This window comes from Amblyraja radiata, chromosome 19, assembly GCF_010909765.2.
Source record: "Amblyraja radiata isolate CabotCenter1 chromosome 19, sAmbRad1.1.pri, whole genome shotgun sequence".
In the NCBI taxonomy this organism is placed as follows: domain Eukaryota; kingdom Metazoa; phylum Chordata; class Chondrichthyes; order Rajiformes; family Rajidae; genus Amblyraja; species Amblyraja radiata.
The window spans coordinates 24,723,261-24,747,989 of NC_045974.1; the positions used below are offsets into that span (position 1 = coordinate 24,723,261).

At 43.2% G+C, this 24,729-nt stretch overlaps 1 protein-coding gene across 2 annotated transcripts in view; it reads right to left on the reverse strand.

Annotated features, from left to right (window-relative positions):
- xpot (exportin for tRNA) overlaps positions 1-24,729 on the reverse strand; it is a 35,357-nt gene that overhangs the window by 1,249 nt on the left and 9,379 nt on the right. For both annotated transcript variants that reach the window (XM_033038078.1, XM_033038079.1), the window contains exons 8-24: positions 24,044-24,212; positions 23,422-23,658; positions 21,813-21,851; positions 21,660-21,722; positions 19,854-19,978; positions 17,133-17,277; positions 15,592-15,711; positions 15,267-15,361; positions 14,571-14,640; positions 12,455-12,693; positions 9,432-9,717; positions 6,831-7,020; positions 5,791-5,907; positions 5,584-5,699; positions 2,774-2,821; positions 2,344-2,415; positions 1,872-1,928 (exon numbers count right to left, since the gene is read on the reverse strand). In XM_033038078.1, coding sequence (XP_032893969.1) covers positions 1,872-1,928; positions 2,344-2,415; positions 2,774-2,821; positions 5,584-5,699; positions 5,791-5,907; positions 6,831-7,020; positions 9,432-9,717; positions 12,455-12,693; positions 14,571-14,640; positions 15,267-15,361; positions 15,592-15,711; positions 17,133-17,277; positions 19,854-19,978; positions 21,660-21,722; positions 21,813-21,851; positions 23,422-23,658; positions 24,044-24,212 — 2,188 coding nt within the window. The remainder of the gene's footprint in view (positions 1-1,871; positions 1,929-2,343; positions 2,416-2,773; positions 2,822-5,583; positions 5,700-5,790; positions 5,908-6,830; positions 7,021-9,431; positions 9,718-12,454; positions 12,694-14,570; positions 14,641-15,266; positions 15,362-15,591; positions 15,712-17,132; positions 17,278-19,853; positions 19,979-21,659; positions 21,723-21,812; positions 21,852-23,421; positions 23,659-24,043; positions 24,213-24,729) is intronic.

Sequence of the window (24,729 nt, forward strand, 5' to 3'; positions counted from 1 at the left end):
TGCATGCAAGTTTGGCCACGGAAGCCCTGCTGAGGTTAAGGCTTCACCGGGCATAGGGACCACATTTTTGGAAGAACTTCCGGGGGGAATTAAGTGCACTTTCGTAATTTTGTCCGGATTAAAGGAGGTGCTGGACCATAATTTGCTGGAAAATCTGTGATGGATCTGTACAGTTAATCGCTATACTATTTTAAGACATTTAGGAAAACATTTTATTGAAATAAGAAAGTTACACTAATTTACAATATTGCATTAATTTACAATGCTATGCTGTTTAATTTGCGTGCTGTTTTGCAATCTTTAGTTAACTGAAGATAGAAAAAAGCCCATTCCTTGTGCCAAGTCTCCAGAGGTTGTAATTATAGGGACTTTGCATAGACATTTGTATTCTATAAAGTTGTTCAAATGGATACCATTTTCACAGAAACATAGAAAATAGGTACAGGAGTAGGCTATTCGGCCCTTCATGCCTGCACCGCCATTCAATATGAACATGGCTGATCATCAAACTCAGTATCCTGTACCTGCCTTCTCTCCATACCCCCTGATCCTTTTAGCCACAAGGGCCATATCTAACTCCTTCTTAAATATAGCCAATGAAATGGCCTCAACTACATTCTGTGCCAGAGAATCACCACTCTCTGTGTAAAAATTTTTTTTCTCATCTCAGTCCTAAAAGATTTCCCCTTTATCCTTAAGCTGTGACCTCTTGTTCTGGACTTCACCAACATCGGGAACAATCTTCCTGCATCTAGCCTGTCCAACCTCTTAAGAATTGTGTAAGTTTCTATAAGATCCCCCCTCAATCTTCTAAATTCTAGCGAGTACAAGCCGAGTCTATCCAGTCTTTCTTCATATGAAAGTCCTGACATCCCAGGAATCAGTCTGGTGAACCTTCTCTGTATGGCAAGAATGTCCTTCCTCAGAAGCTGTGAGCATCCCTGTTTTAAGCAGACGGTCATGACAGCAGGTGGAGCCGCTGCCTCTGCTGTTGCCAAGATCAATCCTGACTGCGGAGGCTGTCAAAGATTAAACATTCTGTGACTACATGGACCTCCAGGAGCTCTAGATCCCCCCCACACACGTGCCTGTTGGCAGCTAAATTGCCCCCAGAGTTGGTGTGGTGGATCCTGAGGGGAGTTGATCGAAGTGTTTGGAAGGATGAGGGGGGGGACCTTCATTGAAACTTACCGGATAGTGAAAGGCCTGGATAGAGAGGATGTTTCTGCTAGTGGGAGAGTCTAGGACCGGAGGCCATAGGTTCAGAATAAAAGGACGCACTTTTGCAAAGAAGATGAAGAGCAATTTCTTTAGTCAGACGGTGTTGAATCTGCAGAATGCATTGCCACAGATAGCTGTGAAGGCGGAGATTGGCAGATTCTTGATTAGTATGGGTGTCAGAGTTTATGGGGAGAAGGCAGGAGAATGGGGTTGAGAGGGAAAACCTGATCAGTCATGATTGAATGGGGAGAAGACTTGATGGGCCGAATGGCCTAATTCTGCTCAAAAACTTATGAACTTATGAGTGCAAGGAAAATTAATGACAGAGAGAAAATCAGTGGGGGGGGGAATGGAACTGTTCTGAGCCAGTATTGACTCAATGGGCCGAAGCATTCCCCTTATGTTGTAGGGAAATATGGAACCCTCAACAGAATACAGAAATGCCAAGGCTTGTATATGGACCAAAATGAATAGGGTACCACCTACCCATGAGTATCCACAACCTCATAAGATGATTGAGGAGCTGCAGAGAAAGACAAGCAACAGCAGTCACAGTTGTGCTTGTGACCAATAAACTGAGCTTGGGAAATATCTACACCATAATAAATTGAATAATAACACACACACACTTTTTTTCCTAGTTAACTGACCTTTAGATAGTTTTTAAAAATTTTGCCATCAGGTTGCTGAAGTGCTTGACAGAATTCCTGTTAAAAAATAAACACATTGGAAATATTTTATTTGCTGTTCGCCAATGTCAGATTATCAAAAGAAAACTTTTTATTATTAAAGGTACAGACCTTATTTTTTTATATACAAAAGGGGAAGCATTTGGGAAATTTGTCATGTGTAAATACTTCAAGCGTTGTTGTAAATATAACATTTAAAAGACAGTTGGATAGGTACATGGAGAGATGCATTTGGAGGGATATAGGCCAAACGCGGGACTAGTGTAAATAGGTCATCTTGGTCAGCCGAGGCAAGTTGGGCCCCAAGGACCTGTTTCCATTGTATGACTAAACGACAGCCAAAATACTAACACACAATACCTAATGGTTGTATTTACAATAAGACAGTTAAAAGAAAATGGTTGCTCCAGACCAATAATAAACTCTCACTCACCCGACTTATTTCTGGTGCTACCTGCAATGACTGTAAATACTCTTGCTGAAGATACTGAATGAATTCGGGTCCCTGAAATGTACAAATGCACAATGAGTAACTGGCCACATACGGTGACGTCCATTTTGCTATGAAATTAAAAATAAAACAAACACAGAAAATGCTGGAAATACTCCAGAGGTCGGTCAGCATCTGCGGGGATACAGTCAATGCTTCAAATGTCCTGTCCCCCAGCATCAGATGAGAACTCAATGACTTGAAGCTGCATCTAGTCCTTTATCCAACTGACCCTCAAGGCCATTCCCAGCATTTTCTGTTCACTTTCCCTTCAGATTTTCAGCATCTGCAAGATGTTGCTTTCATAGCCAAGAATGATTTCTAATTTCAAAATCAAACATAAATGGGAGATAAAAGATTGAAAGATCCTTACCCTTTTAAGATGAATTGTTTTCAATGTTACTGCACACTCTGATAAAGCCTATTGAGAAACAATATTTTAATTCATTAATAAATGGCATTTTAAAACCTGCCATATTTGGTCCCTATATTGATAGGATGCTCGTGGGAACAACATGTGTCCATTAAAAATGGCTGGGACAGCACAGTGGTCGAGTTGTTTCCTTACAGCGCTAGAGATCTGGGTTTGATCCGACTATGGGTGCTATCTATACAGAGTTTGTATGTTCTCCATGTGACCATGTGGGTTTGCTCCAGTTTCCTCCAATATTGAAGATATGCATCCAATATAAAGATGTGTAGCTTTGTAGGTTAATTGGCCTCTGTAAATTGTCCCTAGTGTAGGATAGAACGAGTGTACAGGTGATCGCTGGTCGGCGCAGACTCAGTGGGTTGAAGGGCCTGTTTCCATGCTGCATCTCTAAAATAAAATATAAACTTGGAGCCAAAGATTTAAGAGGTACATCTATTTTAAAATATGTAACCCTGTAACTGTTGACAATTGCATCTATAAACTAAACACTAAAGTAACTCCATTCTTCAACATTAAAGTAACTTCTCTTTCAAAGTGTGCACAGCCTCTACCTTAGAGGACATTGGACTGTGTATCTTGAACTGACGCGCTGCAATGCTGAGGACTATATTCTGCACTCTGTATCTTCCCCTTTGCTCTGCCTATTGTATTTGAGTTTGTCTTGATTGTATTTTGTATAATATTATCTGATTTGATTGAATAACATGCAGAAGATAGTTTTTCACTGTACCTCTGTACATGTGACAATAATAAAACTAAACGAAATAAGTAAAATGTACAAATTTTCCTGATATCAACAGAACTTCATAAATCAGTAGGTAAGGGAAAACTTTATAGATCGGCCCAATCATCCAATCAACAACTAGAGAGCGGCACCGAGCTACCATCTACCTCACTGGGGAGACCCTAGGACTATCTTTAATCGGACTTTCTTGCACCAAATGTTATTCCCTTTATCATTTATCTGTACACGGTTGATAGCTCGATTGTAATCATGGATAGTCTTCCAATGACTGGTTAGCACGCAACACCCACTTTTCACTGTACAAGTGACAAAAAGCCAAACCAAACAAGAGCCTATTTCCTTCGCTCCATAGGTACTGCTGCACCCGCTGAGTTTCTCCAGCATTTTTGTGTACCATCAGCATTATGTTGTTGATACAGCTGGCAATTGTGTGAGGAGTGTGACCAGATAGACCAGCCACGATTGAATGGCGGAGTGGACATAGTTTTAGAGATACAGTGCAGAAACAGGCCATTCAGCCCACCGAGTCTGCACCGACCAACGATCCCCGCATATTAACACTATCCTACACACACCAGGGATAATTTACACATACATCAAGCCAATTAACCCACATACCTGTACGTCTTTGGAATGTGGGAGGAAACCAAAGATCTTGGAGAAAGCCCACACATGTCACGGGGGAATGTACAAACTCCATAGAGACAGCACCCGTCGCGGGATCGAATCAAAGGCTTTGTAGCTGCAAGCACTGCAGGGAAGCAACTCTACCGCCGCGCCACTGTGGCTGACTTGATGGGCCGAATGGTCTCATTCTACTCCTATTCCTTATGATTCAAGCATTTTTATTCTACAACGTGAACAACAACTTACATTAATGACAAAATAATGAAAACCAATTTGCAAAGTAAAATTTTGGAAGAAATACCTAATCCTGCTCCTAGAATGTATAAGTGTTAACTGTTCCTCACGAGAAGAATAGATCAGTTAAACAGAATCTCTTGCCCAGAGTAGGGGAGTCGAGAACCAGAGGAGATAGGTTCAAGGCGAGGGGGGCAAGACTTAAACACTTTTTTAAAATAAAAAGGACGGTGGGTGTATGGAACGAGCTACCGGGATCAGATAGGTTTAGAGGGATGTGGGCCACATGCAGACAGGAGGGACTTGTGTAGATGGGGCATATTGGTTGGTGTTAGCAACTTAGGCCGAAGGGGTCATTTCCACCCTGTATGACTGATATGGGGAAAAACGTTACGTGTAATTTACCCTGTCAATATCTCATAACTTTATGCTTTAATCATGTCCTTTCCCAATCTCTGATCCAGCAAGAACTGATCTTGTTTTTTCATTCTCTCCTCATAATTGAAATGATCAGTACTAGGTAACATTCTGGTGGATCTCTACTGCACACTCCCCAGTCCAACACATCCTCATAATTGAGGCGGCTAATCTCAACCTGCGTTCAATCGGTGGGTGAAATTTACACCCTGGGGCCGGGGCTCTGGAACTCCAGCCTGGCCTGAGCTGATATCCGTTCTCATAGCAGGCCTTGCGGGCCGAATCTTGGCCCCTTGGTGGCCCAGGCGGCCCGTTCCTGTATCGTTCGACTCCTCCCGGAGGCCGTGACCTCTGGCAAAACAGATAATCCAGCAAGGCTCTGGAATCACGGGTGCCAGGAAAACAGTGGTGGACCCGTACTCCCAAAGTGCAACCTCCAAATGCCATTTCTCAGCCCATGTCACCAACACATCAGTGTCTTCCTGCAACCAAAACCTACCTTCTACACTATCAACTTTGCCAATCTCCCTGTCATCCAAGAACTTGCTGATCATGCCATATGCAGGCAATGGATTAACGTGCAGGCAGAAAAGCATTGGTCTTGGCGTCATGTTAGTCAACGTTTCAAACTCATATTTTTATTCTATATAGCGGACAGCAATTGACATTAATGACAAAATAATAAACTAATTTGCAAAGTAAATATTGGAAAATACACAGCACATACCAAGACTGTTTGGGCATCAGCTAGATCAAAAGTCGGTTTCAAAGGTGCTAGAAAACAAGCTGGCACAATGTGTTTGTAGATGAAGTCTTCAAATCCTAAGAGACCATCTTTACCCCCTAGAATAAAACAATACTTGGTCAAAGCAAGCAAAGCATTTTTTGTTGAAAACAAAATTGGGCTCCTTATCACATGAAAAACGGTTCTTACCCCAAAGCTCTACGAGTTTTGAAAGGATAATAAAGCAAGTTTTCTGGGCAATTGGATCTGGGAATTCAACTGCTCCTTGAATGACTGTAAACAAGACTTGTTCTACATTCTGTACACCTAAGAGAAAACAATTAGTTAAGATCTGTTAATGCAATTATGCAGATTGAATTAGGAAGGAACTGCAGATACTGGTTTAAATAAAAAGTAGACACAAAATGCTGGAGTAACTCAGCTGGACAGGCAGCATCTCTGGAGAGAAGGAATGGGTGACGTTTCTGGTTGAGACCCTTCTTTAGAAGAAGGGTCTCGACCCGAAACGTCACCTATTCCTTCTCTCCAGAGATGCTGCTGGTCCCGCTGAGTTACTCCAGCATTTTGTGTCTACCTATGAAATCTGTCAACTGTATTTCATTTCTATCTACTCATTTCACCCCTGCCCTTGGGTTGGTGGTATAAGAATTTGAAAACAGTAACAATGTGCAGGAAGGAACTGCAGATGCTGGTTTATACTGAAGATAGACACAAAGTGCTGGAGTAACTCAGCGGATCAGGCAGCATCTCTGGACAAAAATGGGTGTCTGAAGAAGGGTCCCGACCCAAAACGCCACCCATCCATTTTCTCCAGAGATGCTGCCTGACCTGCTGAGTTACTCCAGCATTTTGTCTATCTTCAATATAAATTAGCACCTGCTGTTCCTTTCTAGACAAATGGATTCCTAACATGGATTAAGACTCCATAATTGGATAACCAAAGAATTTATGATAAACACAAAATGCTGGAGTAACTCAGTGGGTCATGCAGCATCTCTGGAGTACAGGGATAGGTGACGTTTCGAGTCAGGACCCTTCTTCCCAACAATCCAATCCGAAACGTCAACTATTCATTTTCTCCAGAGATGCTGCCCGACCCGCTGAGCTACTCCAGCATTTTGTGTCTATCTTTGGTATAAACCAGAATCTGCAGTTCATTTTTTTATTAATCCAAAGAATTGATGTTGCCATTAACTTCAGGAGCAAAATAAAACCGTGCGTTGCCTTGCCTTGATTGGCGATGACCTCACTCATTCCACTCCCTGCGACAGTCTGTAGAAACGCAAAGTAACTCCTGCGTAGCATTTGGTTTTCAAGAGCAGCGGTTTGGTCATTGTCTTCCACGGGTCGTGCTAATACTTCAAAGATAGCCCGAACCAGAGGCATAAAGACTTGCTGTAAAAAGGGCGAAATTTGTGTCTGTGGAAAGAACGGCAACAGCCAAAAGTTAAATCAAATATTAATTGAAATAAGAGTGAAACATTTTGACATTAAATTAAGAAACAAATAAATGCAAAACACAGTATAATGATGCTGGGAATATCTTAACCATAAAACAATAGCCTCTTTAAAGGAGAACAGGATATCTGCAAGAAGCCTTCAAACCTAACACTACTTAATGGAAAAATATAGACATTCCATCTTCACATTGGGTCTAAAGCCTAGGACTCACTATCCCATTGAACGCAGGCAGCACAGTGACGCAGTTGGTAGTGGCGCAGTTGTAGAACTGCTGCCTCAGCGGCAGAGTCCCGAGTTCAATCCTGACCTCGGTGGCTGTGTGTGTAGTGTAGGTGTTCTTCCTGTTCCCAAAGACTGCAGGTTTGTCGGTTTATTGGAGTCTGTAAAATTGCCTGTAGTGTGTAGGGTGTGGATGAGAAAGTGGGATAACTTAGAACTAGCGTGATCGATGGCTGTCGTGGATCCAAGAGCTTCCCCCCCACTCCCCCCATACTATCACTAAAATTAAAAAGGACACAACAGTGGGGCAGCAGTTGAGTTGCAGCCTTACAGCGGCAGAAACCCAGGATCGATCCTGACTGCAGGTGCTGTCTGCACAGAGTTTGTACGTCTCCCTGTGACCACATGGGTTTTCTTTGGGTGCTCCAGTTTCCTCCCACACTCTAAACACGTGCAGGTTTGGAGGTTAATTGGATTCAGTAAATATTGTAAATTTTCCCTAGTGTGTTGGATAGAGCAAGTATAAAATTGAAACAGAAAGATAAACAGAAAGCAGGAAACATTCAGCAGGCATGGTGACATTTGTGGGGACAGAAACTGAAAAAGTTAAGCTATAATACACATTTTTCTTTGCAAATGTAGTAGTTCATGCTAGCAAATATCATAATGTGGGTGGCACAGTGGTAGGGTTGCTGCCTTACTGCGCCAGAGTTCCAGGTTTGATCCTGACTTTGTGTGCTGTCAGTATGAAGTTTGTACATTCTCCCTGTGACTGCGTTGGTTTTCTCCGGGTGCTCCAATTTCCTCGCACATTCCAAAGATGTGCAGGTTTGTAGGTTAATTGGCTTCTGTAAAATTGTCCCCAGTGTGTAGAATAGAACTAATGTACAGAGAATCGTGGGAACAGGCCTGTTTCCATGCTGTATCTCTAAAGCTAAACCAAGTGTAATTTCTCACAGGGTTTTCTACAAACGGCTACACACTACAACAGCTTGTGGAATAAATCACAGCTTCTGAGATGCACAGCAAGGAAACAGGCCCTTTGGCCCATCAAGATCATGCCAACCATCAACCATTCAATTTCACTAATCCTACAGTGCCCTTCATAATGTTTGGGACAAAGACCCATCATTTATTTATTTGCCTCCGTACTCCACAATTTGAGATTTGCAATAGAAAAAAAAAAAATCACATGTGGTTAAAGTGCATAGTCAGATTTTATTAAAGGATATTTTTTATACATTTTGGTTTCACCATATAGAAATTACAGCTGTGTTGTACACATGGCTTCACAGGCATCCGTAATTGCTCAGGTGTGTTTAATTGCCTCCTTAATGCATGTATAAGAGAGATCTCAGCACCTAGCGGGCACCCGAGATCAGGCCGTTGAGCAGCCGTGCTATTTGCTGCTCCTTGGCCAAGAACAAAAGTCCACGGTCTTTTTTGAGAAGCATTTCCATTCGTTTGCACGGGTGGACTGGATCCATGGTTGAACATCTGACCCAAAGGGCAACATGTCCAACAATAAAATAACCATGTGTACTTCACTGCAGCATTAGGCAAAGCTTTGTACTCAACCCTACGGAGCTGACTCAGAGCCTTTTAAATGTTTTTTAGAGATACAGACTGGAAACAGGCCCAACCTACCTCTCTCCCATTGACTCCATCTACACTTCAGGCTGCCTCAGCAAGGCCACCAGCACAATCTCACCATGGTCACATCCTCTTCTCCCCTCTCCCATCAGGCAAGAGGCAGAGTTGTGAAAAATAAATCTCCAGATTCAGGGACATTTTCTTCTCAGCTGTTATCAGGCAACTGAACCATCCTATCACCAACTAGAGAGCAGTCCTGACCTCCCAACTACATCATTAGAGACCCTTGGAATATCTTTAATCAGACTTTACTGGACTTGCACTAAACACTATTCCCTTCATCAAGTATCTGTAGACGACTCGATTGTAATCATGTATTGTCATTCTGCTGACATGTAATAAAAGTTTTTCCACTGTATCTTGGCACACGTGACAATAAATTAAACTCAGGCCCACCAAGTCTGCGCTGACTAGCAACCATTATGAAACCAAGTTAAAAAGTAGACTGAAATGGTAGGCAAAGGCTCAAACCCAATAAAAACAAAACTAAGAAGTACCTTAAATTTTGCTGTAATCTGATTAATAAGGGGAATAAATTCTTGAAGGTCCTTTGCCTCACAGTCTTTGAGCATGTGCTCTGAAGCAGTAGGAATGAACGGAAGAACTTCCTCCTCCAAGCAGATGATCATTCTGTGAAGAAATGTCCGGACTCCACTACGCAGCACCTCCTTCTGCAACGGGCAACTTAGAGCTGGCAGGAATGTTTGCAGGCAGTCGCGATACACCTCAGAGCATCCGCACTGCTTCACGGTCTGCTTGTTGCTGAAGGCCTTACTGGTCCGGCTGAAAAAAAATAAATAACAAAGCCGGTCTGAAGCTGCACTGAGGTGGCACACACTAACTCACAGAATCACACAACAAATGTAGAGCATGTAAAATGGTCACGTGGCCTTAGCAAGGGAAAACGTTGCAGGACTAATAGAGAGGGAGAGGGGAAAAAGTTGGACCATTAGGATTGGTCTGCTGAGAGCTGGGATGGGCCAAATGGTGAGCGAATAGTGCGTGGCAATATTTCATTGGCAATTGAGCCTCTTCTCATTCTTCGTGACTAATTTCTTAACTTTATATTCCATTTCTCATTATATGTATCTTGTTTCCACTGAAATGTTTTTACCCCTCCCACGTGATTTCCTGGTGGCTACCTCACACCAGTAGCTGCCTTACAGTGCCAGAGACCCGGGTTCAATCCTGACCACGGGCGCCACCTGTACAGAGTTTGTACGTTCTCGCGTGAACTGTTTGGGTTTCCTCCCACACTCCAAAGACGCACAGGTTTATAGGTTAATTCGTTTGGTAAAATTGTAAATTGTCCGCAGTGTGTGTAGGATGGTATTAATGTGCAGGGGCCGCTAGTCGGCGGGCAGACGGGCCTGTTTCAATGCTGTATCTCTAAACTAAACTAAATGGCATTAAACTTTGCAGTGTCACTAATTGTTGCATTTCTGACATCAACCATGTGAATGCTTTTTACACACTTGTGTCTTTTAGTTATGTAACTGAAGCTCTATTCCGCTCTATTTCCAATATGAACTAAGGTTCAATGCAAGTTAACACAGCGTATTTTCAATTCCATCCCAACTGGAATAAACCACGGTGATTTGTTTGCCTTTTTAAAATGAACCTATATTGATTTGCATATTTGAAGATCCAAGCTCATTTGTTCTTCCAACTAATTTAGATATCTTTTCCTCCAACTAATATTCATCGCAATTTTCCTTACTGCTTTTCACTTATCAATGCTGAAATTTATTTTCAAAATCTAATGCTCATTCTGCAAAATAATGAACATCCTAGGGCGGCACAGTGGCCCAGCAGTAGAACTGCTGCCTCCAGCACCGGAGACCTGGGTTTGATCCTGACTACGGGTGCTGTTTGTATCGAGGTTGTACATTCTCCCTGGGAGCGTGTGGGTTTTCTCCGGGTGTTCTGGTTTCCTCCCACACGCCAAAGACGTGCAGGTTTGTAGGTCAATTAGCTCCTGTCAATTGTCCCTAGTGTGTAGGATCGTGCCAGTGATCGCTGGTCAGCATGGGCTCGATAGGCTGATGGGCCTGTTTCCACCAAAGATAGACACAAAAAGCTGGAGTAACTTATGGGGACAGGCAGCATCTCTGGAGAGGATTGGGTGACTTTTCGGGTCGAGACCCTTCTTCAGACTGGTTAAGAATAAGGGAAATGAGAGATATAGATGGTGATGTGGAGAGATAAAGAACAATGAATGAAAGATATGCAATAAAGTAATGATGATAAAGGAAACAGGCCTTTGTAAGCTGTTTGTGGGGTGAAAATGAGTAGCTAGCGTGACTTGGGTGGGGGAGGGATAGAGAGAGAGGGAATGCCGGGGCTACCTGAAGTGAGAGAAATCAAGATTCATACCACTGGGCTGTAAGCTGCCCAAGCGAAATATGAGATGCTGTTCCTCCAACTCAAATTTAGCCACACTCTGACAATGGAGGAGACCGAGGAGAGAAAGGTCTACGTAGGAATGGGAAGGAGAATTGGGAGAATGGGAAGGAGAAGTGTCCAGCAACCAGGAGATCAGGTTGGTTCAGGCGGGCTGAGCGAAGGCATTCTGTGAAACAATCGCCCAGTCTGAATTTGGTCTCGCTGATGTACAAGTCCACATCTTGAACAACGGATACGGTGGATGAGGTTGGAGGAGGTGCAAGTGAACCTCTGCCTAACCTGAAAGGACTGTCGGTGTCCCCGGACAGTCGAGGGAGGAGGTATAGCGACAGGTGTTGCATCTTCTGTAGTCGCTGGGGAAGGTACCTGGGGAGCGGGTGGTTAACCAGGGAGTTGCAGAGATCGGTCTCTGCGGAAGGCAGAAAGGGGTGGAGATGGGAAAATGTGGCTCGTGGTGGGATCCCGTTGGAGGTGGCAGATATTTCAGAGGATTATGTGCTGTATGCGACGTCAGATGTGGTGGAAGGTAAGGTCCAGAGGGACTCTGTCTCTGTTGCGATTAGGGGGAAGTGGAAGCAAGGGCGGAGCTGCTGGGTACCGAGAAGACACAAGTGAGGCTCTTATCTATGATGGGAGAGGGGAACCCCCGTTCCCTAAAGAATGAGGACATCTCGGATGTACTAGTATGGAACTCCTCATCTTAGGCGCAGATGCAGCGTAAACGAAGAAATTGGGATTAGGGGATAGAGTCTTTGCAGGAAGCAGTTGGGAAGAAGTGTAGTCGAGATAGTTGTGGAAGTCAGTGGGTTTGTAATAAACGTCAGTCAAATGTCTATTCCTTGTGATGGAGACTGTCAGATCAAGAAAGGGGAGGGAGGTGGCGGAGATGTTTCCACGCTGTATCTCTACAGTCTAAAGGTCTAATAATTTGCTGCAGTCCTCAAATCGACTACCTCCACGGGGAAATGCATCAGGTTGAAGGAAATTTGCAAAAGCCACCATATTATAACTATTTCGCTCTCCAAAACAGAAGTCAGCATTGACCAAAAGAAAAAACAACCAGGGCACTTAACTAGTAAGAAAAGGCACAAGCTTAATTGTAAATAGTACCAACCTTGCAAAGCCCACAGCGTGATTTAAGCAGTCTGCCAGTACAGTTTGCCTCTCTTCATCCTGCTCTCTTAGGAGTTTCTCTAAAAATACCTTGAATTTCTCCATTAGTGGAGTAAGCAAGTCCCTCATCAAAGTCTGCTTCCTCTCTGCCGAGTATTCGCTATTCACAATTAGCACGCCTGCCGATTCATAAATAAATAGTTGATCGTCGCTGCTCAACAGTGGCTGAAAACCGTTCTCCTGAAATAGACCATTACAATCACAGGCCATTACAATCTTCAGAGGACTAATAAAGCACAACCATTACTGCTTACATTGAAGGAAACTGTGCGGCACGGTGGTATAGCGGTAGAGTCGCTGCCTTACCGCACCAGAGACCCGGGTTCGATCCTGACCACGGGTGCTATCTGTACGGAGTTTTACATTCTCCCCGTTTTCTCTGGGTGCTACGGTTTCCTTGCACACTCTAAAGACGTGCAGGTATACATGGCTTCTGTAAATTATCCCCAGTGCGTAGGATTGTACGGGGTGATCGCTGGTCGGCACAGACTTGGTGGGCTGAAGGACCCGTTTCCGCTGTCTAAGGACCAAAGTTTAAAAGGTTTTCAAGATGAATTTCAGCAGCTTATTGATCAAGAAAGGTGAAAAAAAATGTTTGGCAGTCTGTGTGTGTTGTTTGCCAGCACTTGTAGGTTGAACAACAACACATATTTTCACTATTCCTTTAACAAAGTCAGATGTCTCAAAGGGTTTCACAGATGTTATTAAAACTACATTTGACAGTGATTAGGATGAAGTGCAGGTCAAAGTGCATCTTTCCACTTGCTTAATTACACAGCATTTTTGTGCGTCTAGGCTCAGACTATAAAGCTGCTTGTATCTCTAACCCATCCAGTAAAGATCAAAATCACAATCAATCTGCAATGCTTTTTATTTATAGATCTAAACACAAGACCACCATTTAGTTTTTGTCCATTCCCAATGGAACAAACTGATGTTGTTAAAAGTCAGAGAAGAAACAAGGAACTGCAGAGGCTGGTTTTCAAAAGATACAAAGTGCTGGAGTGACCCAGCATAGATTGGCGACATTTCGGGTTGGGACCCTTTTTCAGTCATTTTGACGAAGGGTCCCAAGCCGAAACGTTCCCTATCCATGTTCTCCAGAGATGCTGCCTGACCCACACCGAGTTACTCCAGCACTTTGTGCCTTTTTGTGTTAAAAATCAACCACATTTGCAGAGCCACTTACAGGGCAGACCAGGTAAGGCCTTTCCTAGCAATCCAATAGTGTTACAGCCAGCATTACTAAAACAAACAATAGTGAATTATGAAAGGCCTAGATAGAGTGAATGTGGAGAGTATGTTTCCACTAGTTGGAGAATCTAGGACCAGAGGGCACAGCTTCAGAATAAAAGGACGTACCTTTCGAAAGGAGATGCTGAGGAATTTCTTTAGCCAGAGGGTGGTGAATCTGGGGAATTCATCTCCACAGACGTACCGTGCAGGGCAAGTCATTGGGTATTTTTCAAGCGGAGATTGACAGATTCTTGATTAGTAAGGGTGTCAGAGGTTATGTCAGGCAGGAGAACGAGGCCGAAAGGGAAAGATAGATCAGCCATGATGGGCTGAATGGCCTAATTCTGCTGGCTATAACTTACGAACTTATGAGCATGCATCCATACATACAAAATGCTTCATTAATTTTCTTTAAAAGCACATACCTTTAGAAACGAGGAGGAATTCCTTTAGTCAGAAGGTGGTGAATCTGTGGAACTCATTGCCACAGAGTGCTGTGGAGGCCAAGTCATGGGAGTTGTTTGTAAAGTGGAGATTGATAGATTCTTGATTAGTAAGGATGCCAAAAGTTATGGGGAGAAGGCAGGGGTATGGGGTTGAGGGAAAGATAGATCAGCCAAGAGTAGACTCGATGGCCTAATTCTGCTCCCATCACATATGAACATACAATTCTAAACCCAAATAATTACATGAACTTAAATTCTCAGCTGCCATAACAAGTTTCAAATTTGTATCACTGGACGGCAATCCAGTAATTTGACAAATAAACTACTAGACATACTGCAGCTCTGGGAAGAAATCCAGGAAAATTCAACACTTACGCAAGGTGAAAGCACCAGCAAATCTTGTATTCTGTTCAGAATATCTTCTATGTAAGGGTTCATATGCTTGCTAGAACAAAAAAAAAAAGGCAATCAATTTAGAAACAATGAATTGCACATTTGCAAGGCAGTTTATAATTTAGTGGCTTTTAGTTGCAGTGAGAAGTGACATCAGGACTAGACTCCAAGGTATGTAGCCACAGCTAAGGAACTTCTAGATACCAAAAACCACAATAGTGGCAACAACTGGAAACTGAAGAGACGTGTCTCTTAGTAAACGTGTTCAAAAAATGTTCTACGATCAATGACTTTACTTTAGAGATACAGCGTGGAAACAGGCCCTTCGGCCCACTGAATCCGTGCCGACCCTGATCACCCTGTAGACTGGCACTCTCCCACACACCCTAGGGACAATTTACAATTTTTACCGCAGACAATTAACCTACAAACCTGTGCGTCTTTGGAGTGTGGGAGGAAACCGGAGAAAACCCAAGCAGTCGCGGGGAGAATGTACAAACTCCGTGCAGACAGCTCCCAAGGTCAGGATCGAACCCGGGTCACTGGCGCTGTCAGGCAGCAACTTTACGCTGCGCCACTGTGCCGCCCTTTTACTTCCATATTACCAAAACATTACTCTAAGCTAAAGATCAGAAACCGAAGAGGGAAGGAGACATTATGCAGCCAAGAGTCACCTACCTCAGAGTTTTAATGAACCTGGAGAACAGGTAAGCTGCTCTACTTCGCACCTTTGGACTATTATTTCGCAACCCTCTGTGATCTAAAAATGACATCTGCGTCAAAAGCAAAAATGAAAAAGAGGATGTTTTTGACCGAATAATTAAAGCTAGCATGTTAAGTACAGTGACCGTTAAACTCAGAAACAAATCAGTCTTTTCACAATTCTCACCCACTGTTTCAGAGATTAAATACATTTAGTTTTGCAAGCTGCCCAATCTAAAATACAATTGTTAAATATATATACACGGTTACCGGAAGGAGTTTTGAATCTAATTCAACTCACCAAAACGGCAGGAATGTGCTGCGGTTCTACAGCAAAAAATTTCTCATAACGAACTACGGTTTCAAAAAATTCCAATGTAACCGAGGTGTGCAGGTACTGACTCACTTCAGATGTCACCAACTATAGGGACAGAGAAAGTGTGTTATATTTTCGAAATTAAATGCAATCATGTATATATTTTTCTTACTTCATATAGTACTCAGTCCAATCCTTTTTTTTCTTCTTTTTTTTTTTAAACCTCTTCCCCTCACTTTATGAACCAGTAAATTAATTTCTACAAAGCATTGTTATAACAAATAAATAATTGACTGCACTCCCCTTGTTCTAAAGGGAGGACATTTAGAAATGAGGGAAACCATCAGGCAAATCTACCAGAAACTAAGAACAAAGTGTTAGAATAACTCAGCGGGTCAAGGACAATCTGTGGAGAACATGGATAGGTGATGTTTCGGTTTGGTACCCGACATGTCACCTATCCATGTTCATAAGTTCATAAATTCTAGGAGCAGTGAGAGTTCTAGGAGAGGAGTGCTCTCCCACTAGTGGAAACAAGCTCTTCACTCTATCCAGGCCTTTCATTATTTGGTAAGTTTCAATGAGGTACCCCCTCATCCTTCTAAACTCCAGTGAGTACAGGCCCAGTGCCTTCAAATGCTCATTAGATGTAAACCCAATCAGTCCTGGGATCATTCTCGTAAACCTTCACTGGACTCTCCCTAACACCAACACATCCTTCCTCAGATATGGGGCCCAAAACTGAGATTTTGGGCTTCTCCGGAGATGCTGCCTCACTCCCAAGTTACTCCAGCACTCGTTGTCCTTTTATGCATTCACCAGCGTCTATAGTTCCATGTTTCTACAATAAACTTTCTACATTGTTTGGAGCGTTTGCTTTGTTTTGAATTATTTAAGTATTTGTAGACGATTCATTTGAACGATTAAGGAAATACATCGGTACATACGATAATAAAGAACCATTGATTTATGTATGGATTAACAATCCATCTTGTAGTAGTGATTCCCACTGTCAACATCAAATTTACATTTAAGACAATTTCTTAAATGAGCATTGGATAAAGTGGATATGGAGAGGATGTTTCCAGTAGTGGGAATGTCTAGGACCAGAGGCCATAACTTCAGAATAAAGTGACGTGCCTTTAGAAAGAAGATGAGGAGGAATTTCTTTAGCCAGGGAGTAGGGAATCTGTGGAAATCATTGCCAAAGACGGCTGTGGAGGCCAGGTCAATGGATATTTTTAAGGTGGAGATTGACAGATTCTCGATTAGTAAGTGTCAGGGGTTATGGGGAGAAGGTAGGAAAATGGAATTGAGAGGGAAAGCTAGATCAGCCATGATTGAATGGTGGTGTAGACATGATCGGCTGAATGGACTAATTCTGCGGCTATGACTTATGAACTTGCATCCACACATACAAAATGTTTCATTAACTTTCCTTAAAACAAAAGATAAATTGGCAGTTCCCTCTGCCAGAATTGTTAGACTACATGCAAAGTGAACTACAACAGTGCTAAATACTCAACTGTGTGCATCATCTCCTGCAAGACACTGGCTTTCGCACTGTCCCCAGAGAAGTGCGCTCCATGGGACGCCGGAATGGCTTCTCCCAACATGAACAGCAGCCTCAGAGCCACTTCCACCTCCATGAATCTCGTGTTCTGCCAGTTCCTGAAGGATAGAAAAAAAAAGCTTGCGTTAGGAGAAAAGGGAGTCAACTTTATATTTTCGTTTAGAGACACAACGTGGAAACAGGCCCTTCGGCCCACCGATCACCCCGTACACTAGCATTATCCTACTCATTCGGGACGATTTACAATGTTTACCAAAGTCAATTAACCTACAAACCTGTGTCTTTGGAATGAGGGAGGCAACCGGAGCACCCAGGGAAAACTCAGGTGGTCACGGGGAGAATGTACAAATTCCATACAGGCAGCACCTGTAGTCAGGATCGAACTTGGGTCTCTGGCTCAGTAAAGCAGCAATTCTACCGCTGAGCCATCTTGCCACCCAATGAACTGGGGAGCACAACCAGGCAGAATTGTACAAGGCAGTTTCATTGCTAAAAAAGCTTTTTAAAGAGAGAAGGGTGCAAAGGAGGCAGTTATCTCGAGCAAAACACAAAATGCTGATGGAACAGAGCAAGTCAGGCCATGTCTGGGGAGGTAATGGACAGACGATGTTCCAACAGCATTTGGAATATTGTGCACAGATTTAGGCCCCAAATCTGAGGAAGGATGTGTTGGCGTTGGAGAAGGTTCAGAGGTTAACGGGCCCATTTGACAGCAATGGGCCTGTACTCGCTGGAGTTTAGAAGGACATGAGGGGGGGGGGGGGGAATCTCATAGAAACTTACCGTATAATTGAAAGGCTTGGATGGAGTGGCGAGGATGTTTCCACTAGTGGGAGAGTTTAAGACTCGAGGACACAGCCTCAGAATGAAAGTACGTGCCTTTAGAAAGGAGATGAGCCAGAGGAATTTCTTTAGCCAGATGGTGGTTAATCTGTGAAATTCATTGCCACAGACTGTGGAAGCAGCCTCTCTGGAGAATAGGAATGGGTGTTATTTCTGGTTGAGACCCTTCTTCAAAAAACCTTATTCTAAACAAGGGCCTCGACCCGAAATGTCACCTATTCCTTTTCTCCGGAGATGCTGCATGACCCGTTGAGTTACTCCAGCATTTTGTGTGTATCTTAATTCTATTATCGATCTTGTCTTTTCTTGATTAGTAAAGTTATCAGGGGTAATGGGGAGAAGGCAGGAGAATGGGTTTGAGTAGGAAAGATAGATCAGCCATGATTGAATGGCGGAGTAGACTTGATGGGTCGAATGGCCTAATTCTGCTTCTATGAATTATAAACTTATGATCACTTTGTGTTTTGCTCAAGGTTTTAGCATCCGCAATTTCTTGGGTTTCCAGTTAATTTCTTAATCTTCTTCTTGCGTATGGCGTGCACAGCCCAAAATTGTAGGGCAAGGGTAGATTTCTTAATGAACGATGCACGTGGCTATGAAATAAAATGATGGCTTAATGCTGCTGCAAAGAATAGATGGCGATAGGCAGGATGAATGCATAAAACAAGTTGATGCTTCCTTCTATGGAGATCAAACCCAGCTACATCTGCAACAGTTTTGAGGAACCTAGCAAAATAAATATATATTTTTTCTTTCAACAGCAGTGCCGTACCCCAGCCAATAGAAAATTCACATCTTAGCCATAGGACATTCTTGGACCATATTTCAACTAATAGAATTAATGGCCTGAAAAAGTTTGGATTATACGTGAACTCCTGATGGATATTTTGTACGTTAGCACAAGATTTAGGCGAAGGTAGACATCAATTTTACAGAAAATCAAGTACCAGTAAGTTCTCGGACAGGCCTTATACATAAATTCACATGGCAGGATCAATGCAGTTTTACTAGTTGTACTCTAAATAAAATGTAACCATACGAATGAAGAATATCCAGGCCTGTGTTATGATGAAACCTCTCTATCACATGCACTGTTGAAGAATGTAATGTATAATACACAGAAGAGTCTTTCCATTCACAACATGTAAAAACAGAACATTGGCACAGTGGTAGAGTTACTGCCTCTCAATGCAGAGACTTGGGTTTGATCCTGACTATGGGTGTGGTCTGTACAGAGTTTAAATGTTCCTCTGTCAGCGTGGGTTTTCTCCGGGTGCTCCACATTCCAAAGACGTGCAGGCGAGTAGGTTAATTAGCTTCTGTAAATTGTCCCTAATGTGCAGAATAGAACTAGTGTACAGGCGATCGATGATCGGCGCAGACTTGGTGGGCCGAAGTGTTCGTTTCCACGCTGCATCTCTAAACTAAACCATCGTTCCCAAACTAATTTTGATGTAGAAGCATCAACTGTTAGCAATTGACCCATATGGATTATAAATTTAGACTTAGAGATACAGCGTGGAAACAGTCCCCTCGGCCCACCGAGTTTGCGCCGACCAGCGATTACCCTGTACACTATCCCACATACTCGTGGCAATTTACAACCCCCCTCAAATTTTTTTACCGAAAGCCAATTAACCTACATCTTTGGAATGTGGGAGGAAACCAGAGCAGCCGGACAAAACCCACACGGTCACGGGGAGAACGTAGAAACTCCGTACAGACAGTACCGGATCAAACCCGGGTCTCTGGCGCAGTGAGACAGCAACTCTACCGCTGCACCACCGTGTCATCCACTTGGCCCAGGATGTACCGAGGTGGCAACACTTACTCCAGCGTTGTGTTGAAGACCCTTTGAACAGCAGCTAAAAGTAATTCAGGTGAAACCTGCGCCAGTCTGTCCAACAGCAACTTTAAATGCTTTCTGTATTCCAGGAACATGGCTTCATCTTCACCCTAAAGCCAAATTATGAGAGGAAAAAACACAAGTGCATTACAAGAAGAGGCTTTGTTCCAGTCTATAGCACAAATATGATTTAATTCCAAACTAACCAGAACATTTCCCAGTCAAATTAGTTCTATACATTGTAATGCGGTCTCATTAAGCTTGTTTCGAACACAGTAAATATATAAACAGAGCACACAAAGATGCATTCAGTAGAATGCAAATTTGCCAGTATTCATATTTCCAATAGTTATTATGCTCTCATTTAAGTTTTCTCTGGACTCGTGTAATTTATATTAGATTCAAACATTTACAGCAGTTATTTATAATTTCTTGACTGTTTTCATTGAATGACAATTCGATTTTGTCAATCAATTAAGTGAGGAGTCAAACAGGAAAAGTAGTTTTGTTTACAGCAAGAGACCCAGGTTCGATCCTGACTACGGGTGCTATCTGTATGGAGTTTGACCTTCTCCCCGTGACCGCGTGGATTTCCCCCAGGTGCTCCAGTTTCCTCCCACATTCTAGACGTGTAAGGTTGTAGGTTAATTGGCTTCTGTAAACTGTCCATAGTGTGCAAGGCAGAACTTGTGTACGAGTGATCCTGTTTCGATGCAGACTCAGTGGTCTGAGGGGCCTGCTTCCACGCTGTATCTCTAGACTAAACCTTGATACCCTCTTCCATATTGGATCAAAATATCTGCTATGCGTGGATTTGGCCATGTTCCTGGTTATCATTCTCCAGTAGCCGTCCGCCTGCTTCACCTTTCCCAGCTCCACACCACCCACTTCTCCAAAATGGTGCCACCTGCCTCCTTTACCCACGTCTGCCTCAATCCATTCTCCACCTGCTACTATCTCCCAGCTCTACCCAGCCCCCTCCCCGGCTCCATTTACCTGTCATCCTTCAACATGTCTCAGTCCACTAATCACCCACTGGCCACAGTCTCACTCCTCCCCCTTGCCTGGTGTCATGTTACACTGAAACAGGCCCTTCGGCCCCACTTACCCAGGCCAACCATGGTGCCCCATCTACACATCCCACCTGCCCGCGTTTGGTCTATATCCCTCCAAACCTTTCTTATTCATGCACCTGTCTAAATGACTTTTAAATGTATCTGCCTCAACTATCTCGCTCCATATACCCACCACCAGGTGTTCAGATTGAAGAAGAGTCTCGACTCAAAACATCACCTATCCATGTTCTCCAGAGACACGGCCTAACCGGCTGAGTTATTCCTGCACTTTGTATCCTTGTGTACTAACCAGCATTTGCAGTTCTTTGCATACGTCCAGATTCAGGGACAGCTTCTTCCCAGCTGTCTTTAAGCAACTGAACCATCCTATCACCAACTAGAGAGCAGTCCTGACCTACAATCTACCTCATTGGAGAATCTCGGACCATCTTCAATCGGTCTTTACCTTGCACTAAATGTTATTCCCTTTACCCTGTTTCTGGATGCTGTGGATAGCTTGATTGTAATCATGTATAGTCTTTCCGCTGACTGGGTAACATGCAACAAAAAGCTTTTTCACTGTACACTTGGTACACATGACAATTAACTAAACTAAACGTTACCGCCCATGAACTTACTAGTGAAGTAGGGTTTTCCATTATACATTACCAACTTGATTCTTATTCGGTTTCAAACACACACATTCCACCCATTTGGAAGTACACAAGTTTCTTACCTCGTTTTCAAAATTGTATTCTTCATCATAGGTTAGCTTCTTCATAACTGCAAGCATAATTGCCTACAATCAGGGAGAAAAGGTCAGAGTGGAATAGAACTCCTTTAAATGTAATACTAAAACATTTATTTCACTCAAAAATGTCTGGTTTACCTCAACGTTGGCCTTTTGCAGTTCAGTTAATGCAGGGAGCTGGAAAGATAATTACATAAAGTTTACATTGTTATTTTACAGCTAAAATTCATGTCATTGAAAACAAAATCTGCAGTGATAATACAATTTAGAGTGCGAACCTCCACCGTTTCTATTCTCCACTACGATGCCAATATAAAGGGGCCAAAGTCTCTAAATCCAGATTCATTGACAAGCAACTGAATGAAGAGAAGCACTGACAGTACTGTAGAGTCTGAGGAAGGGCCCCAACCCGAAATGTCACCTATCCATGTTCTCCAGAGATGCTGCCTGACCCGCTGAATTACTCCAGCAGTGTGTCTTTTTTTAGCATTAATAGTATGCTCACCTTCCTTTAGTTCAGAAGGAAACGTACCATTTCCATTTTTGTACAGATGAATGGGCAAAAGGATAAAAGACGACGGCAAGGCAGCACAACGGTAGAGTTGCTGCCTTACAGGGTTTGATCCTGATTACGGGTGATGTCTGTACAGACTTTATATTTTTTCCCCGTGATCTGCGTGGGTTTTCTTCGAGTGCTCCGGTTTCCTCCCACACTCCAAAGACGTACAGATTTGTAACTTAATTGGCTTTAGTAAAAATTGTAAATTGTCCCTAGTGTGTAGAGTGATAGTGTACGGGGATCGCTGGTCAGCGCGGGCTTGGTGGATTGAAATGCCTGTTTCCGGGCTCTATCTCTAAACTAAAGACACAAATAGTAATCAAGTGAATCAGCCCTTCCAAAATTAAATTGTCCAACTATTGCCATTAAACATGATTAATACTAATCAAAAAAGTATTCCCAGACTGCTAACTGAAGCAATAAAGTAGTTGTCACAACAAAAGGATTTTGTGCTCGAAAGAGAAGAAACTTCAGTAGCTACGTGGAAGAAAAACAAGACTAACCATCTCGCTGGCATAGGCCCAATTGTCAAATACAGATGCTCCCCGATTTACGATATTTTGACTTCACGATGGTGCCAACACTGGACAACGGCAGCGAGCCGCAGCTCACTTCCGGTCACGTGATCAAATTGTATTAAATGCGTTTTCGACTTACAATATTTTCGATTTACGATAGGTTTATCTGAACGTAACCCCATCGTAGGTCGAGGAGCAGCCGTATTCTATCAATTTAAAAGCAGGTACAGGTCCACCACCGATTTTCCAGCAACGTGTTCCAGCACCTTCATTAACCTGGACAAAATTACACGAGCGCGACCTTGCAATTTCCCTGAAAATTTGGCGCCAAGGCCGGGTGATCTCAACCCCATCGGGACTTCCGCGGCCGATCAGTGGGTCGAATTTATTCCCTACGGCAGAAGCTCTGGAACTCCGGCCCCGCTGGAGCTGGCAGATCCGTTCCCATAGACGGCCTCCGAGACCGACTGACCCCCTATTCTGGCAAGGGTCTAATCACTGTGTTAGCTCGTTATCATTGAAATAAAAGTCAGCTAAATTAAAGACCGAATTAGGATTAGATGCAGATTTTAAAACATTTAGTGGATAAATTGTGTATGCATCAATTGGTTTCCAAAATAGTTACAACTCCGTTGTTTCTACAAAATAATACTCCTCACATCCAACCTACCTGTTTGAGCATGTGAAGATAGTCATAGCAGAAGCTAATGATATTGGAGGAAATGTCGTCATCTTCATGCACCAGCAGCTTGAGCAGAAGAGGCACTTTAGCTTCCACCGCCTGAAGGGTGATCTGGCTGTTCTTCACATCCCCCGCTTTTACCAGTTTACTCCAGCTGGTTATTAAAGCCTGACCCATGCCATTAACTAGTTTGGAAAACCTTGCCAGAAAGTCAACATCATCTTCCTAGACAAAAAAAAAAAAATCTAATTACATTCACGTAGCATACGGGATTCATCCCAGCTATTATCAGGCAACTGAACCGTCCTCTCACCAACTAGAGTGCGGGCCTGACATCCCATCTACCTCATTAGACACCTTTGAACTATCTTTAATTGGATTTCACCTTGGACTAAGCGTTATTCCCTTTATCTGTACACTGAGGATGGCTCGATTGTAAACATGCAAAGTATTTTCGCTGACTGGCTAGCACGCAACAAAGGAGCTTTTCACTGTACCTCGCTACACGTGGCAATAAACAAAATAGCATGCAATCCTCATTAGTTTTGAGGGCGGTAACCCAAATGCAAAGAAAGATGAATACTTGCTGTGATCGCACTGTGGCACGGACCTGCTCAGTGTTGAAGAAGCCGGAAGCCAAGAGCACTTGACAAAGCGACTCTACTAGCTTAGTCTTATCAATAGGATCCATGCCTTTATTGACTATTTCAAATAGACAGTCACAGGCTTCCTCACGGAGGACTTCCACAGACATGTGACTGAGCAACACATTGACAAACCTAGAGAAAAAAAAAAAAAATGTCACAGACAGCCGCCCATCGGGAAATTTCTGAACAAATTAAATACGTAGGCACAGGTTGAACACCGATTTTACAGCACCCTCGATTCCAGAGCCTTTATGGATTTTCAAATTTTCCAGGGCAACAGGGTTAAAGAAACGATAATACACCCCTGGCCCGCTAATGACACCGCTCCTGTGTCTCTTAAATACCATGGAATGCCAGAAACTTAAATAAAACTAATATAAAATGTAAACTGAATGTGAATGGAATGACCTGCCAACCTATATCCGGCTTCCACCGTCTCCCCAGCCTTTCAGAGCCCCAGCTTCCGATCCCACTATCGCCTCGAAAGGTGCACCAGCGAGTCCTTCTCACCTGCTGCCGTTTCTTGCTGCAGCCTCCGCCTCCTCTTTCTCCCCCGGAGTCGCCATCATACTCCACCTTGGAAGCGACAGCAGGCGAGAGGAGAGGGAGCCCCACAGTAACCATGCCTAGTTTTAATGTGAAACGACAC